The sequence below is a fragment of the Suricata suricatta genome, chromosome 8 (assembly GCF_006229205.1).
Source record: "Suricata suricatta isolate VVHF042 chromosome 8, meerkat_22Aug2017_6uvM2_HiC, whole genome shotgun sequence".
NCBI lineage: Eukaryota > Metazoa > Chordata > Mammalia > Carnivora > Herpestidae > Suricata > Suricata suricatta.
The window spans coordinates 110291356-110308249 of record NC_043707.1 but is presented as its reverse complement, the minus strand read 5'-3'; the positions used below and the strand labels follow the sequence as shown (position 1 = coordinate 110308249).

Sequence of the window (16894 nt, the reverse complement as noted above, 5' to 3'; positions counted from 1 at the left end):
TCAGTCAATTATTCCCATCTCTCTTCATCTCTTCTCCATGAAGGTCCTCTGGCTGCCTAAGGCCAGCGGGAGTGGGGCTGTAGGGGACACATGAGGACGAGCCCACACCCAGGGCAGAGGCAAGCAGGGCTGTGTTGCCTTGGACATGGCAGGGCTCTGGGACCGGAGGCACCCATGAAGCAGGGGGCCGAGCTCCGGGCCTATCTGCCCTCTCTTGGGGACCTTCTGGAACACTGTTTATGGGAGGCCAAGAGAGAAGAAGATCAGAGAAAGAAAGTGGGAGGGAAGGTGCCTCTATTCCAACCAAAGCCTCGGTGGGAAAGTTCGAGGCCCCTGCGAATGCCAGAGAGCAGGGCTCGGTGAACAGGGCTAGGAGACCAGAGATGGAACTCGGTCAGAGAGGGGCCCGGAGCCAGGGGATGTGGCAAGCTGCCCCCTGACCCTGAACAGAGAGAACGGAAGGGGCCACCAAGAGGAGGAGGAAGTGAGGAAGGCTGGCGAACTCCACAGGGCCTCCTCAAAGCTGTGGCCCAACCTCTCTCAGTGGGCACAGCTTTACCAACAGAAGAAAAGTCAACGGGTGGCAAAACTGGATCTGCTCTCCAGGTTTTTCTGTAGAAACCCCACAAGGCTCCGGTGGGGGCCAGCATGGAGGGCGCCCACTTGCTCGCAGGAGAAGCCAAGGGCCCTCATGCCCAAACTCTGACCCAAGAATCTGCAACGCACAAGAGGCTGAAGCCCCAGGCCTTCCTCGGCTTCACCTCTGTCCCCCCTTTCCGCTACCAGGAAGCAATGGGTGAGCTGCACTGTCTTCCCTGCCTGGCCTGCAGGAACAGTCAACGCAAGGAGGGGGAGGGGAGGGGAGGGGCTTGATCCAAGTCTCAGGGACTCAGTCCCACTTGTTCACCGTTGGCCAGGCCACCGCCAGCTCCTATCACAGCTCTGCAGAACCCGTCCCCTCAATGGCCAGTGCTTCTTCCTTTCTCAGATGACTGTCAGGGCCTTGCTGACCCTGTTTTGGGGTGTGACTGGGGCTGAACACGAGGGCTGCGGAGGAGCCGGTGGGCAGAAACATGATCTGAGGGATGAGGAGGGTGGAGGCAGGGGCGAGCTCTGCCATGAGAAGTGACCATGCGAGTGTGCTCAGTGGCTCGGAGTGGAATGGATTTCCAAACGCAAGAGTGGTGGTGACAAGTGTAGATGCTGGAGCTCACCAGATCGGTGGACGAAGGGCTAAGGAGACATGCAGAAGTACGGGTGAGGAGAGAAAAATCAAAACCAGGAACTGTGTGCAAGAGCGCCATCAGGCGGCGAGGGGGAGAGCGCGCAGGTGGAGGAGCGCTGTGGGATCCAAGACGACAGGCTGCGGCCGCCAGGGAGCGCCACTGCCCAGTCTGGAGCCGGCTGCACTTCCACCGGGGAGCCCGTGAAGTGGGGGTGCCCCAGGCCCCAGGCGGAGAGGTCTAGACCGCTGAGCTCTGTGCTAGGGCTCCCAGAGGGGAGCTCCTTACAGCGGGCAGGGGCAGCGCCCCAGCTGACTGTCTCTTACCTTTGGTTTTAAAAGCAAAGTGACAGTGCTTGCACACATAGGGCCGGACGTCAGTGTGGGTGCGGATGTGTTTCTTCAGCATGCTGGGCTTCTTGCAGCGAATTCCACACTCCTCACAAACATATTTCCCTCGGCCGCGGCCTCGCACATATACATACTCTTCGTTTGATTTGTACCTATGAGCAACAGGCGTCATGGTAAAGGAAAAAAAGAAGGAGGAGAAGAGGCAGGTTCCCACCTCAGAAGATGCACACACTTAACTAGCCACGTCCTGCCCGTGACGGATATCGGCAGAGGAGGACGCAGAAGGAGAGAGAACCTCAGGGAGGGGGTGGGGATCCACCGTGGACCCCCTGCACCTGCCCTGCGCTCCGACAGGTAGGGCTGCCCCCTTTTCTCCTCTAGAGGCAGCAGACCCTGTGCATCCGGCCTGAAGTGAAGCCACCTGTTGGCAGAGGGCCTCCAGTGCAGAGCCAGCCTCCGCACAAGCCTCTGCCAACAAAGGACAGCCACTCAGGGCCACCAGAGTAACAACAAGAGTGAGAGAAGGTAACGACCACAGATCTAGCGGCTACCATTTGCAGAGTGCTCATTCTGTGCCGGGCACTTTACACAAATTAAATGACAGTCACGAGCAAGAGCCCTTACGATCTCGGGGCTCAAGCTCCCACCGCCAGAAAGGTATGGAAAGAGGATCTGAGTCTACCTTCCCCAAAGACTATCCACCTCTCACAAGGGGTAACAGGTGCCGAAAACACTGGTGTGAGGGGAGGTATGAGGAACAGCCACCATTTCCCTGTTCTCAGAGTGAGAAACAAGGGGCCCTGCGCTCTCTCCACGACCCTATCTCTAGATGAACCGGAAAGCTCTCAGGACCCAGATTCTAGTCACCTTGCTTCCAGAGGTCCCCTACGGTCACAGGAGCAGGGCCAAAAGCTTTCCTACGTTGGCTCCTGGGGCAGCCAGACCACCTGCCCACCAATGTTCTTGGACCTGAATCAGAATGCTCTCATTTCCACCTAGAAGGAAGCCCATGAGGGTCACTTGATATGATCCTCCTCAAAATGCCTTGTTGGCCTGATGCTATAGATGTGCACGTCTCCTGACTGAGGCAGGAAAGGCTATGATGGGGCCAGAGGAGGGGCTCCTGGATGATTCCAGGAAAGCCTTCTGGCGGGGGGAGGGGGAGTTCTGATGGCTTGGGTGCCTTAGGGGAGGTATGGCCTCTTGCGCAGCTGAGCATGCCCCCAGCGCCCCGCAAAAGGCCTGCCTGTGCCCCAGACTCACACTGCATGACATGTCTCTGCCCAAGGGGCTTGGTAATCAAACTCAGAACAGGTGCAGAGGGGCAGGGCGGAGGTTGGGACAAGGTGAGGAAGTTGGGACAGCAGCTGAGACTCAACCCCACTCTGCAGGGGCTGTTGGCTTATGGCCAACAGGATGTCACAGGATGACTTGAAAGAGGGGACTAGAAGGGAGGGAGCCATCAGGCAGCGCAGAGGAATCACATCGCACACACACACTCACACCACTTCCCCCATCTCACATGCACACCCCCACACACTCCTACTCATACACACATGCTCTCTCACAATGGACTGCTGTCCACAGGTCCTTATGGGGCCTGGCTTTTGTCACCTCAGCTTTGGCCAACGATGCCTCTTATGTTGTCTGAAACCACCTTTTCTTCCCCTTACAGGCCCTCACCAGCCAGTTGCAAGCACCCTCCAGGAAGGGGCCAACTTTCTCCTGATCCAGGGCAACATGGTATCTTGTGCTCAGCAGGGGGGAAATGAAGGCTGTGGAGGTGGTTGGTGGGGAGACACGACTCTTGTCACTCTTATGAAGAGCACCCTATGGGCAAATGGGAGACGTCTATCTCCCAGTGACAGGGGTTCACCCTCAGAGAGCAGGACTCCTGGACTCCAACCAGCTCCCCACACCTGATTTCAATTGCTCTGTCCCTCTATTGCTCCCGGGACCCATTCTGAGATGGGGCACCCTTTTCCCAGCCAGAGAAGAAAGAAGCAAGAACGGCTTAGTCTCTTAGCACCAGAGGCCCTGCCGCCATCTGGACACCAACCTCCACTCAGCCCTGCTCGCCAGGTCCATGACCCCCTCCCCCTGCTCCAACTTCTATCAACACAGGCACCGTTCGGAGTCCCCCTTGCCTCTACCCCACTGCTGTGGTGGGCGATGTGCGCTAGGCCCACAGCCCCTCTGACTTCTATCATATTTGGGCTCCGCTCGAGGCTCAAGCCAACTCAGAATCGGGTACTAGTCCATCTACCTAGAAATGAGGCTGCTCCCGGACCCCTCATTTCTTCCTCCACAGCAAGACTACACAAGTGGTCTTCTTAGGTGCACGCTTACGTGCACACACACACAGAAAGGACTCTGAACCTTCAAGGGTTGTGGCTTGACTCATGTGCCTTGACCATGGAAGGTGGGTGCAGCCTGCTGGAGGGCATAAGGGGTCTGTGAGGGACCAGGGAGGACAGTGAGAGATGGAGGCCAGTCCAGACAGGAACCAGGGGCAAAGGCAGGAGGTATTAAAAGGCCTGGAGGATTTGGTGGGTAAAAGCAGATGAGGTGGGACCAACTGGATCGCCATCTCCATCAGCCTTGAGTACCATGCTAAGTTTAGACTTAGAGTTGTCTTAAAGATAAAGTCTCAGAGAGAAGGTGCTTTCCTGGCAGCACAGGGCATGGTCTGAAGGAGGAGAGACTCAGAGGCCCTGTAAGAGGCACATGTTCTGGGACAGGTGGCCATCTGGAGGGGGCAGGGGTCACAGTGAGGCAGAAGCAAAGATCAGAGTTTTCAACTTGGCGGTCTCAAGAGAGACCATCTGTAGGCGTGGAGGGAAGCAATGCAGGGCTCTAGTCCTTTGCTGAGTATGAGATGCCTGCAGGGAGGGCTTGAAGAAATGCTCAGGCCACAGCTGGAAATCTTCGGGACTCAGCATATGGGATGTGCAGATTTCCAGGGAGAAAGATGACCACTCAGGACAGGATTGAAAACAAGAAGAGGACAGTGTGAGAGCCTAGAAGGCTCCCAAACATGAGGGTGGGCAGAAAGGTGGCACCAAAGCAGCGACATCCTGGTAGCTCAGGGGGGTTGGAAGCCAGGAGAAAGGGGCTGGAGGGGACAGCGGGCCAGCTGTCATGGAGATGAGGAGGAGGATGGTCACTGAGGGGCCCCAGGACTTGTAGAGGGCTGTCCTGGTTGAATGGCCTGCAGCCTGTGACTTCGATGCTCCTTGCTTTGTACAGCTTTATATCTTTGTGGTTCCCAAAGGGCCCAGCCCAAGGACAGGCATGGGGCAGCCCCTGTGGGCTGGACCCTCCTCCTGCATAGGGCCATCCCCCACCCCACTGCCGGCTCAGGATCAACCACTCTTGTTTGTGTAGAGGCCCCACCCCCTCCCTAGCAGCTCCAAGGCCTTGTCCTCTGCTTTCTGGCACATTCCATCATCATGGATCGCACACTCAGTTCAATCTTGTTCCTAACTGACCAACCAACCTCAAAGCCTCCCTGGACCCACACCCACTCCAGCTACTGCTCCCTCCACCTCCTCCTCAGCGCAAGCCTGGAGGGGATGGTCCAGGCTTGCTTGTTCCTGCCTCACCACCACCCCGGACTCCTGAGCCCCCATAGCCCAGCCTCCCTGGCCAGTTGTCCTTGCCCAGGCTGCTAAATCCAAAGGAAAGCTGCCTTTTCCTGTCTGCCCTTTTGCCCACTTTCCAGAGGCAGCTGCTTGGCATGGTGACCCTTCTCTGCAAGCTCTTTCCTTACCCCTCTCCAGGCACCAGCCTGCACTCTCCTCTCCTCACCCCTCCCAGGTGCACCCCCTCTGTGAACACCCAACTTGCCACCCGGTGTCAATGGATGCCCTGTTCTCTCCAGCCCTGACCTCTCTGCTGTACATCTGGCTGCCCCCTCAGTATCTCGCCTGGTGGTCGTTAAGCACCTCACACCCCTGCCTAGAACCCCACGACCCTCTTTCAGTACCACCTCCGCCTGGGTGCCTGTCTCCATAAATGGTATGCACACCTCTGTGGCTGGTGAGGCCGGCAGCTTGGGCTCTCCGCACCCAGTGTCTCCACTGCCTTCTCTCCTGATACTCAGTCCATACTGCCCCCCACGTGTGGTGTAAGGAGGCCCCCACTTCCTGCCTGGACTAGCTAGCGCCACCAGCCTCTCCCGATGCGGCCGAATCTCTTCTCCACAGAGCAGCCAGAGGGGGCTTTCCCTAACACACCCAGTCCTCCGGGGATGACGCTCCCCCCTCTCCCTCAGGGTAAACTCCTGCCCCTGCCACCTCTGCAGACCCCCACTCCTAACCATGCCAAACATCATGCGGCCTCAGAGTCCCTTTCCTCTGGCCTTCCGCCCCGCCCCCCTTTTTGACCAGCTCTTCTGCTCCTTCAGGACTTTGCCAAAAGGTCCCTTCCTTTGGACCCCTCTCTTCCACCTCTGAGCCTGGGGGTCCCACCTGCTCCTCCTTCACACTGTCAAGCTCTGGTCTTCTCACAAGGGTGGTCCCCATGATCCCCATGAAGGAGGGACCTCGTCTGCCTTAGCTGGTGGCATATCCTCAGGACTTAGCACGGCACCTGACTCCTAGCGAGGGCTCAGCACTTCTCGTCTGCACATAAAGAAGCCAGTCCAGGCCTTCTTTCCCTGGGTCTGCTAGAATCAGACTCTCAGCCTGAGGCTAGAGCACAGGCCAGCCGGATGCTGTGGCCACCCCATGGGCACAGCACATGGCCAGGCCCTCCTAGCCATGATGCACTGGCCAAACACTCCCCACTGCCCGGTAGCAATTATTCTGCTCCCAGGATGTAGGTCAGTGTGAGACCGGGTCCAAGTTCTACACTCCTGCTTGAACGCGCTGGGTGACCTTGGGTAGGTCACTTTCTGTCCCTTGGAAACAATCCATCTTCATTGCCCTGAGATACACCAAGCACTGTCATGTGCCTGACCTCAACCAGTCTTCCCATTAGCTCTTTACCATTGGCCCCATTTTATAAGAAAGGGAACCAAGGCCCAAGGAGTTTAAGTGACGCGACCAAGATCAGCTCATCAGGATCTTTCTGCCCAGCTCCCCATCCCTGCACAGACTTGCTGCACAAATACTTTTAGATGATGTTGCCCAAGGTTTCTTTAGCACTGCTCCAGGATTCCCAGGGCCCTGTGACACTGCAGACAAACAAGAACAGCATCACCCTCCACCCAGCCCTTCCTGAAAGGGCCGCCAGCGCTGGGTGGGACCCGCAGGTGTTGACAGCTATAGAAAGAGGCCCTGCAGAGAGCTGGGGCAGGAAACCAGAAAGCTGTGGTGGGGCCGCTAGGGGCATAGTCCTGCCTCTTATGTCTGCTGGCCCCTCCCTGTCTCCCTAAGGCTACCCTTGACCCAGGGGGAGAAGTGACAGACTCCCTGCCTGTTCTGGGGCCACAAGACAGTCCCTGCGGACAGGCCTGCATGTAGCTGACTCACAGCTCCCAGGACAGGGAGCCCTTTCTCTGAGCCCCACCACCTGCCTGTCTTCTGCTGCCCTGACAAGCCAAAGGTGTCAGTCAGTCTGGGAAATGTTCGGTTTTGTTCTTAAAGAAAAATAGCTGCTTCTGTAGGTCTCAGAATGTCTTAGTTAGAGGGACCTTGAGACCAGACAGCTTAACTAGCTGAGGCCCAGACTCGTGATGGCCGTGCAACAAAGGGGCCATGCAGAGCCCGGCCATTTCGACCATGGCCATGGCACCAGGGGTCCGACACAACTTTCAGTTCTGCCGCCTGAGGTCAAGCAATGAACAGGACTGGCAGGAGGGGTGTAGAGGTGCCAGGATCTTCAAGAGCATGTATTATATTGCTCTCATAGAGAAACAGACAGAAACAGAGAGGTTGAGTGTCTTGCCAAGGTTGCAAGGCAACCAGAAAGTGGCGACACAGAGCTTGGAACCCAGATCTGACCCCAGTGGGCTTACACAGGACACGGTATGGCCTCCTGCCTTCAGTGGCTTCTCCTCCAATCCTGTCCTTGCTGATGCCGAGCTCCCGGACTTCGAGTATTCAGCACGTGATTCCTCGGGTTGCAGCTCTAGACTCTTTGGGGGCATTTCTAAAACCTGCAGCTTCCACTAAGCACATTGTAACTCTGTGTATGTGGCACATCGCTCTGCTCCAGGTCTCAGAATGGGGGATGTGGTGGAAATTAAATGCATTTCAGTCAAGGTGATGGGTGAGTTGTTCTCGGCTCTGTGTGTGACAAAGATTGAGCAATGAAGCTCTCTGTGAGGTAGTGAGCTCCCTGTCACTACCACCGTTCACCCAGAGGGCAGATGAACAGGCTGGGAGACCCTGGAGCAGGAGGCAGTTCATGGCTCCTGCATGCCCGTGACACGTCCAGCACAGTGACAGAAGGGGAACAGCTTCTGTATGACATGCTATAAAAAGGGCATATTTATCCACTCAATATTTCATGTTTATTCCAATAAAAAATAAATAGATGTGTTTATTCCTGCACAAATGGAGGCTAGGGGCACTAGATGGGGAAGGTGGCAACAGGACTGAGCAAGGAGAGGTGGCGGGGGTTGGGGGCTGGAAAGCAGGGTACAGTCCCTCTCTAAAGGGACAGTGGCTACACCTTTCTAGCCACATGTTGCATGATGTTGGGAGAACTTCTAGGTTTTCCAGAAAACCACAAATACAGATTTATAAAAAATATACTATCCATCTACCCTTACATAACTCTCCCTGGGTACCAAGCACTACTTAAAATGCTCTCTAGGCATTGCCTCGTTTAAACTGCCTGATGGCCCATTAAGACCAGGGCTCTAATTATCTCCATTTACACCTGAGAAAATGGAGTCACAGAGAGGTTAGATAACCTCACACAGTCAGTACATTAACAGCTAGAATTTGAACCCAGGTCACATGTTACAAAGTTCGGGTGCTAAACCACTATGAAATCACCTGTTTTAAAAGACACAATTCAAGGCAAATAAAATAGAAGGAGAGGCAGATGGAGCCCAGAGCTAAACTTGCGGCTCAAAGTAATTTCCCCAAGGTTGTGATGCTAGTAGGGGCTTGTCTGACCTTCATGTCCATGACCTTTCTCTCCACCAAGCTGCATTTTTCTTTTAAAAGAGGGGGTGAACTCAATGGCCTCCAAGTCACCTTCCTAACCTGATGTCTTCTGAGGCTTTTCTGCAGGAACGTTCTTGACCTTCTCCATATATTATTGATATTTTATCATTAAACTGCCACCAATCCTCCAAATTTGTGGAGAATCATGCCAAGCAAGAGCAAGATGTGACTGGAAATGCTCACACTGTTGCTCTGAGTCCCACTTTTGCAGGGAGCCTGTGTTCTCTGAAGTGAGGCTTAGAGTCAGTTCCCAGAAAGTCACTGTGTCCCCATGAGGTCCAGCCATAGTGTCCCATCAGCTTGTCTGCAGTAACATGTTCCTAGGGAGGGGGCTCAGAAGGAAGGGATATGGGAAGAGGAACAAGTGCCAGGTGGCACTGCCCACTGAGATGTGTATCCTGTACAAATACTCAGTTGCCAAGAGATAGGGAATGTACCCCTTGGTGAAAAATGAACGGGAGACTGAGCTGTGGGCCAGAGGGGAAGTGCTCTCTGAGTTCTGAGCATCCTAGATTCTCCTTTTGTGGGGTTCTGCAAAGATGATATTACGTCACAGCATCCGGGGTCGGGGGCATTTAATGGGCAGTCCAGGGACAGGCCTGCTGGGCCGGGAATGCCACAGCGTGTGTGTAACACATGCACGGGCACAGAGCCCACCTGCGGAGTGTCTATTTTAAGCAGTACTCTGTGTATTTACTCGATAGTACTTACGAAGGCCTGGTCTGAGCCTGAGGCTGGGCCAGGGCCAGATATACAAAGCCAAATAAGACTTTGACCTTGGCCTCAAGTGTGCGTAACAGGTACTTAAAAGATCATAAAACAAGGAGAAACAGAAGCCCTGTGATGTACAGAGTGCTATGGATGATGGGAGGTAGGCCAGCGAGGTGGGAGGGGGTCTCAGGCGGTTTTCTCAGAAAAAATGCTTTTCATCTGGTAACTGTATGGAGTCCAAGTCAGGGCAGAGGTAGGGGCAGGAGGAAAAAAGACAGATTCCAGAGGTCGGGTAGCCTGACAGAGGCGGGAGGGGAAACCAGGTCAAGGAGCCTTCTTTTCCACCTTCCAGAAGGACTCCCACCGCCGACGCAAGCCCTTGCCCATTTTGCGGGTTTGCATTTATGCCGCGGGGCTGGGCCCTGGTTTCACCGTCATGGGTTGTCATTCTAGAGGCACATCAGAAGACAGCACCCGCTGCCCAGGAGACAGCAGCAGCTCTGGGGACCCGCCAGGCACAGATCTAAGAACAGGAGGTCCCTTTTATTCTAAAGATGCTTGGTGGGCTGGGGTGGTGGAGATATTGTGGAGAGAATGGCCAGGTGCAGACATCCAGAATGACCAAGCAGGCACCCCACCTGGGCTGATGCCAGCTCGGGTCAGAAGAATGCAGCCAGAGGCCCTGTTTCCGACCAGACAGGGAGACTGGGGGTGTGCGTGTGGGGGCAGGAAGCCAGAAGCTGGGCCTCTCGTGTTCGGAGAAGTGAAACCACCAGAGATTGGATACTCCTTACAGTGCACATTACACAGGGCTGCTCCAGCCTTCAGCAGGCTCTGGCTCGCAGGGTTCTAGAACAGTGACTTTCACTCAGGGAGGCGGAGAGACTGAATGGTGGGGTTCGGCACCCTCTCCTCCCCCTCCACATCCAGCTGTTTCTCAGACTAGGCATTTATGTAAACTGAACTTGGTAGAAAAGAGCTCTGTTAAATGTGGGGTACCTAGGTGGCTCAGTCCGTTAAGCATCTGACTCTTGGTTTTGGCTCAGGTCATGGTCTCACAGTTCATGGGATCGAGCCCCAAGTCAGGCTATGCACTGACAGCACGGAGCCTGCTTGGGATTCTCTCTCTCTCCCTCTCTCTGTCCTGCCCCACCCCACCCCTGCTTGCACTCTCCCTCTCTCTCTCAAAATAAATAAAAAATAAACATTAAAAAAATAGAGTTCTGTGAATTTAAAAGCAATTTGAAAATTACCGTTATGGAACATCTATGCTTGAAAGGACCTTAAGACCTCTGACTTCCAGGGTGGGTGGAGCCTTGTGCACCCTCTGATGTGGGAATGTCAGGTCTGTGGGTGCACAGTGTCCTACGGGTGCACACACCTCGGCACCTGGGGTCTCATGGTTTATGGGCCGTTCTTCTCCCATGAAGTCAAAGCCGTCAACCTGGGCTCCCACCCAAGTCTGAGCTCTGGCTAGTGCCACTCGCTTCCACGTGACAGTGTCCAAAGGGTGTTACCCCACCGGAGACTGCCTTCCTCCAGGCCTGCCATTGCCATAGCTCCAGCTACGCTGCTCAGGGTGGAAGCCAATTCCTCCCCAGACGGGCCCAGGTCCCTCCAGGTTGTCTTTTGTAAGATGCAATGGCCCATAAGCACCCAGGGGTCTTCAGGAGGGTGTGTGTGTGGGGGGGGGGGGTGGACCCAGCCCAGCTGAAGCAGGACTGTGATCACTTAGCTCTCCTAGCTTCTCTTTCTTTTTCCCCAGACAGGAAGTGGGCCCAGAATGGGGACATGACCAGATCCTGGAGATTGAATACCTGTCTTATTCTTTACTGAGAAAGCACCAAAAAGAAAGTCAGCCAGGGTCAGAGGTGTAATCTTTTATCCTGGAAGAAGAAGGGGCTGTCATTTGTTGAGCACTGAGTCTGTGACAGGTGTTTTTTCCAGGAGTTCTTCTGTGGGAGCCACGACACAATTCTGTAGGACCAGTGGCAGGAACTGGGGCGGGGAGGTCATGTTGAGGCTGGCTTAGGAAAGTCTCAGATGCAGGCATGAAAGCTGGGCCTGTGTGTGGCAGTCATGGGATGCTGGGGAGGGTGTTCTGTCCGATTGGGGTCTGGAAGCACATGCCGGGGCCATGGTGGGGCTGCAGCTGGAAGGGGCACTGCCCAAGGTTGTCTTAGAGTAGCAGCTGCCAAAATATGTGTAGGCACTAAGTGCCTGATCAATGCTTGTGAGCCTGGCTATCGACTGCCAGGTCACCGTGATCTATAAAGACTCAGTGTCTCTTGCAGCACAGAGACACAGATATGCACTGAAAGGCAAATATGATGAGAACCGGCAGTGAAGCATATTCAAATCTCACAATGAATGCAAGGTCTAATCCTGGTAAGGTGTGCCCTCGTAATAGCTTTCCTAGGGGGCAGTGAAGGTCAGCAGTGAAGAGAATCAGATTTAGGAGCCAGAATTCCCAAGGCTGAAACCAGGCTTTGCCCCTTATTAGCTCTGTGACCTTGGGCAGGTTACCTAACCTCTCTGTGCCTCAGGTTCTTTATCTGTAAAATGGCAATAATGTCCTATTTCCTGACCCGGGGTAAGTGAGCTTAGTTACATGGGTGTATTCACTGTGTCACTGCTCATGGACTGTACACTTATGACTTAGGTTGTTTTTTTCTATGTATGATAGGTTTCCACTTAAGCATTACTGAAAAATAATAGTATAGATTCATAGGGTTATTGTGAGGAGCTTCCTTAACACAAGTTACATGCTAGCATGTGCTGAGGGCTTAGTCAGTACTTGCTCTCTCTAGCACTTTGCCTTGCTAGCACTCATTACAGTTAAATTTATTCTTGGGGCACCTGGGTGACTCAGTCAGTTAAGGGTCCGACTTCTGCTCAGGTCATGATCTCACGGTTCTCAAGTTTGAGTCCTGCATCAGGCTCTGTGCTGACAGCTTGGAGCCTGGAGCCTGCTTCAGATTCTGTGCCTCCCTCTCTCTCTCTGCCCTTCCCCTTGCTCACACTCTCTCTCTCAAAAATAAACATTAAAAAATTTTAATGTATTCTTCAACAATATAAGGAAAATCAAATGAGCCAGTTTTCTATAGACTGAGAAGCCTGGAGGTCTCCCTCTCATACAAATCAGAAAAGAAGCCAATGGTTTGGTACTACAATGCGGGGTAGAACTGTTCATCTGCGGCCACACATGCACCAGCGACGAGAGAGGCTCCGCCCCTCATCTCCTTTGCCTCTTCACGGCCTCGGCCAGGTTTGCAGAGGAACCCAGAATATGCTGATGGGGGATGCGGGTGCCCTAGGAAGCCCTTTAAGACCATAGCCAAGGTGATGGCGGTGAAGAACCAGTTCCAGTGTTGCTAACTTGCAATTCGAAGCATGCTAACATCCAAACTTCGCGGTTGAATCCAGTTTCAGCTCCCCCTATGACACAGGACCCACACCACGGGGCACTTGCCCAGGCTTAGACGCTAGCTGTCCACGTGAGAACACTTCGGAGATGGGAATCAGTAGGTTGAAAGATCAAGGTCCAGATAAAGAAAATGCAGGAACAGTAGAAGCCTCAGTGAAGTTAACCAACCCTTAGAAACTGTATCAAGAGAATACAGATGCAAAAATTCCTAAGAGCTTTCAAAGGAATTCCAAGCTTCAGATGAAAGGAATTTGGTTATTTGCATTTGAAAACTGCAAAGCAAGTCTCCCCTCATAGGTGGCACTTTAGCTGTAACTGTACCCATAGTATGTCTCCAACCTATCACCTTAACTGTGTGACCGTTCAATACTGCCACCAAATTAGTGTCATCACGAAGGGAACGTGGAGAGGAGAGGTCATGGCAATAGCTACAAGCTGGATGGTCACATCACGGACCATCTGAGCTCCTGCGTGCTGATCACATTTCCTCTTCCTTCCGTTAAATGTTCAATGCTTTGGACACTTCCCAGCATGACAGATGCAAGAAGCACTTTGCACAGAGGCAGGCAGCGTGGGGAATGCAGCGGCCCAGAGCTCGCTCGTTAAGGTCAGACCAAGACCTGCCACCACCAGCTCGGCTATCCTTCAGAAATGCCATTTCTTTGAAGCCTTGTCTGAGGTGAAAAGGCGCATGCACCAGCTAGCAGAGAACACGTCATCTGTCGCTGGCACAGTGAAGCTGACCATGAGCAGGTACTGGATGCGCAAAAGCAGACCCAGGGTACGAAATTAGGCGGAGGCTGCCATGCACATGGTTCTTTTGAAATCCTCAGATGTGAGTGTAGGGGATGTGGAAGCTTCTGAACCCCATGGAAACGTTTCTCCTGGGCTGGGAACTGCACCTCAGACAGAGCTGTCCTCACACCCCGTTCTCGGGCACCGGACAGCCTTCATCTCCGGGAGCCAGGAACCTGCTTCTGTGACCCCCCGTCTCATCCCGGGGCTGCAGTACGTCTGACACAACTTCTGATCCAGCCTCAGAAGGCTCCTCTTTACCTTCTGGTGGGGTAAGAAGCAACACCTTTGTCGACCGGAGCTCTATATCACCTTTATGGTCAAGGGGAAGTTGGAAAGTCTCCACTCTGAAGGAGTTGCTGAGGATGGTTTGCCTCTGGCTGCGGGGCTCAACACAACTGCTGAGCTATATTTTTGCACTGGACAGACAACAGCCATGGCAAGAATACAAACCAAACATCTCTCTTTTTAAAAATTATTTTTAGGTCTTTAGTTTGAGGAATAGAGACAGAGAGCGAGCTGGGGAGGGGCAGAGAGAGAGGGAGACAAAGAATCTGAAACAGGCTCCAAGCTCTGAACTGTCAGCACAGAGCCCAACGCGGGGCTCGAACCCACGGACTGTGAGATCATGACCTGAGCTGAAGTCGGACACTTAACCGACTGAGCCACCCAGGCACCCCAAACTGAACGTCTCTGATCCTTTAGCATGAACAAGGCATCTTCCTCATTACAGGAGCTCAAGTATCCCTTCCTAGAAATCAGTGAGGTATGTCATGCCGTTCCTCTTTTTCAGATGAGGAAAGGAAGGCTCAGTGAAGTAACATCACCTGCCCAAGGTCACACAACCGTGAGCCGCAGAGGCAGGACACTGGATCCCCAATGTTCTTCTCTGGCTCACGTGCCCTTCCAGCCCTCACGGCTGGAGAGGTTGCTGGTGATAGGGTGACTGCTCTCCAGAGCGTGGAAGGAGAGAGAGAACGGGGAGAGACGTCCGTCCCTCCCCATGGCTGCTAGGGAAGCACCACCATCATCACCATCTCCATGCACAAGTATTGGGTGGGGTCCACCCAGGGCCAGGGTGGGGCAGCAACAGGGTTTCCTCAGGAGCTGGCCAGGCAGGTGGCAGAGAGTCAGAGCAGAGGACACAGAAAGCAGGGCACCCCAGTGGGGGCTGTGTTAGGAAGAAAGCAGACTTGGAACCAACAGGGCTGTCTTTCAATCCCAGCTCTGCTCCTCACTATCTGAGCCGTAGATCAGTTCCTTTGTTTCCCTGAGCCTTGATCCCCCCATCTTTAGAATGGGCACGCGTGTGCGTCTGTATACATATACAAATACAGCTTAGCAGGTGGTGATGAAGATTAGAAATTTTCTTTGTGAAGTGCTTAGTGCTCAGTTCTGTTCCCCTGGGGGCAGGGGGCACAGCAGGCACTCGACAGATGATGGCTACAGTTACTGCAGATGGGGACAAAGGGCGGGTAACGGGGGGGTGGGGCGCACTGCCCTCGGGACAGGGCCCAAGTGGCCGCATGCGGCACCTCAGCCGGAGGTCAGTAGGGCTTAAGTCAGTTGCCGGGGGTCCCTCCTGAGCATGCACTGTGAGAGCTGCTGGGAGAAGGCGGGTGGGGCTGACACAGGCTCCCCACGGGGCCTGGAGAATGGTCAACCCAGGGCTCAGGAAAGCGAGCAATGTTTTTCTCGGCAAGCTGAGAGCTGACAGAGGAGAGTTCTGGACAGAGAACAGAGGGGACTCTCAGGAGGGCCTCGCTGCACTGATAGAATAGATACACCAGGAAGGCTTTGAGTAAGGAGACCCCCGGTGTATGCCAGCGTGCACCTTACCCAAGGTCGCGTGGACACTGACCGCAGAACCGGGACTATGACCAAAGACTCCTGCCTCCCAAGGCAGAGCTGATGTGACTGCGCGCCATCATTACAGATGACCAGGGTCGCTCCCCACACGTTTCCCCACGCTTGGCCCAGCGCCCAGTGGAGAACTGAGTCAACACCGTGTCTCCAGAAAGCCACGGGCAGCCCTCCAGCAGCACCGGCCCGGCCTGGACCGGGTGTCACTTACAACTGCTATTTACAGCACGCGGCGCCTTTCAGAGTGACCCTGTGGCCGTAGAACTAAGTCCAGAGGAGATGCAGAGTCAGCTCTAAGCGGCTGAAAGAGAAAGGGCGCTCACATTTCCTGCAGATCCCCTGGTGTTTGCTGAGAATGGGGGCAGCCTCTGGAGCAGCCTCGGCCCCCAGATTTCACAGTGGCCTGTAACACAGAGACAGCTGTCCCTGTTCCAGAGATGGAGACGCCGAGCTCAGGGAGGCACAGTGACTGGTTCTCAGCCACACAGCTAGTAAGTGGCACCGTGTCACACCAAGGGTCATTTGTATTGTGCCCACTGCCTACGGTTTTAAACTTCCTGCATGGATTTTATTAAATGGATTTCCCCTGCCTGGGGGCTTTAAGGCCATTTGTCTGAACAAAACATAAAATAAAATGTCAAATTAAGGGATGATAACAGGTCCTGGGGGCTCAGAAGGAGAGATGAGGTCTGGCAGGCAGTGGTAGGGTGGGGGAATGTCAGGAAATGCCATGGAGCTGGGGGCATTTGACCTGATCTCTGAAGGGCAGGTTGGCAATGTGGATTTGGAGATGAAGAGGGGAGGGGCCCTCCAAAGGGGAGGGAACAGCATGAGCAAAGGCACTGAGGCAGAGAAGCATGGGTCACACAGGAGCCGGGGCAGGGAGCAGAGAGTGAGGAGGCAGGGCTTTGGAGGGAACTGGAGGGAACGGAGGGCCCGGCAAAGACTCCTTCTGAGCCAGGCTTTAGGGCCAACTGTGTGGCAGAGTCATAGAAATACCGAGCTCTGGGGATTTAAAAATAGCTCCAAATGCATGACGTGTTTACAATTTACAGTAATTCCTATTTGTTCATCTCCCATGTCCTCTGACAAAAATGAAATGAATAAAAAGGGACATAGGTCCTTCCCTACTCACAACTGTTGCAGGCCCCCAGGCCCCTCCCCCGCCTCCCCACCCACTCCCACATCTGGCATCACCAGCTCCTGTTTTTGCAGCCTCCGACCTTCCCCTCTGCCAGTTCATTCATTGGGAACAATCTCCCCTCCCACTCTGCCCCTCCCCATGTTTTTGTCAAACTGTTGCCAGCCCTCAGAGGTGCTTCCAGGGCGGTGCCCGGTCCTCCTGTTCGATGGCCATCTGCGCAAAGCCGTCCAGGAAGAGTCAGACCGGAGGGACAGGGC

General features: G+C 54.2%; 1 protein-coding gene across 2 annotated transcripts in view; it reads right to left on the bottom strand.

The window, feature by feature from the left end:
* The window catches only part of HIVEP3 (human immunodeficiency virus type I enhancer binding protein 3), a 65445-nt gene that overhangs the window by 16025 nt on the left and 32526 nt on the right, over positions 1 to 16894 (bottom strand). For both annotated transcript variants that reach the window (XM_029950097.1, XM_029950098.1), the window contains one exon: positions 1550 to 1725. In XM_029950097.1, coding sequence (XP_029805957.1) covers positions 1550 to 1725 — 176 coding nt within the window. The remainder of the gene's footprint in view (positions 1 to 1549; positions 1726 to 16894) is intronic.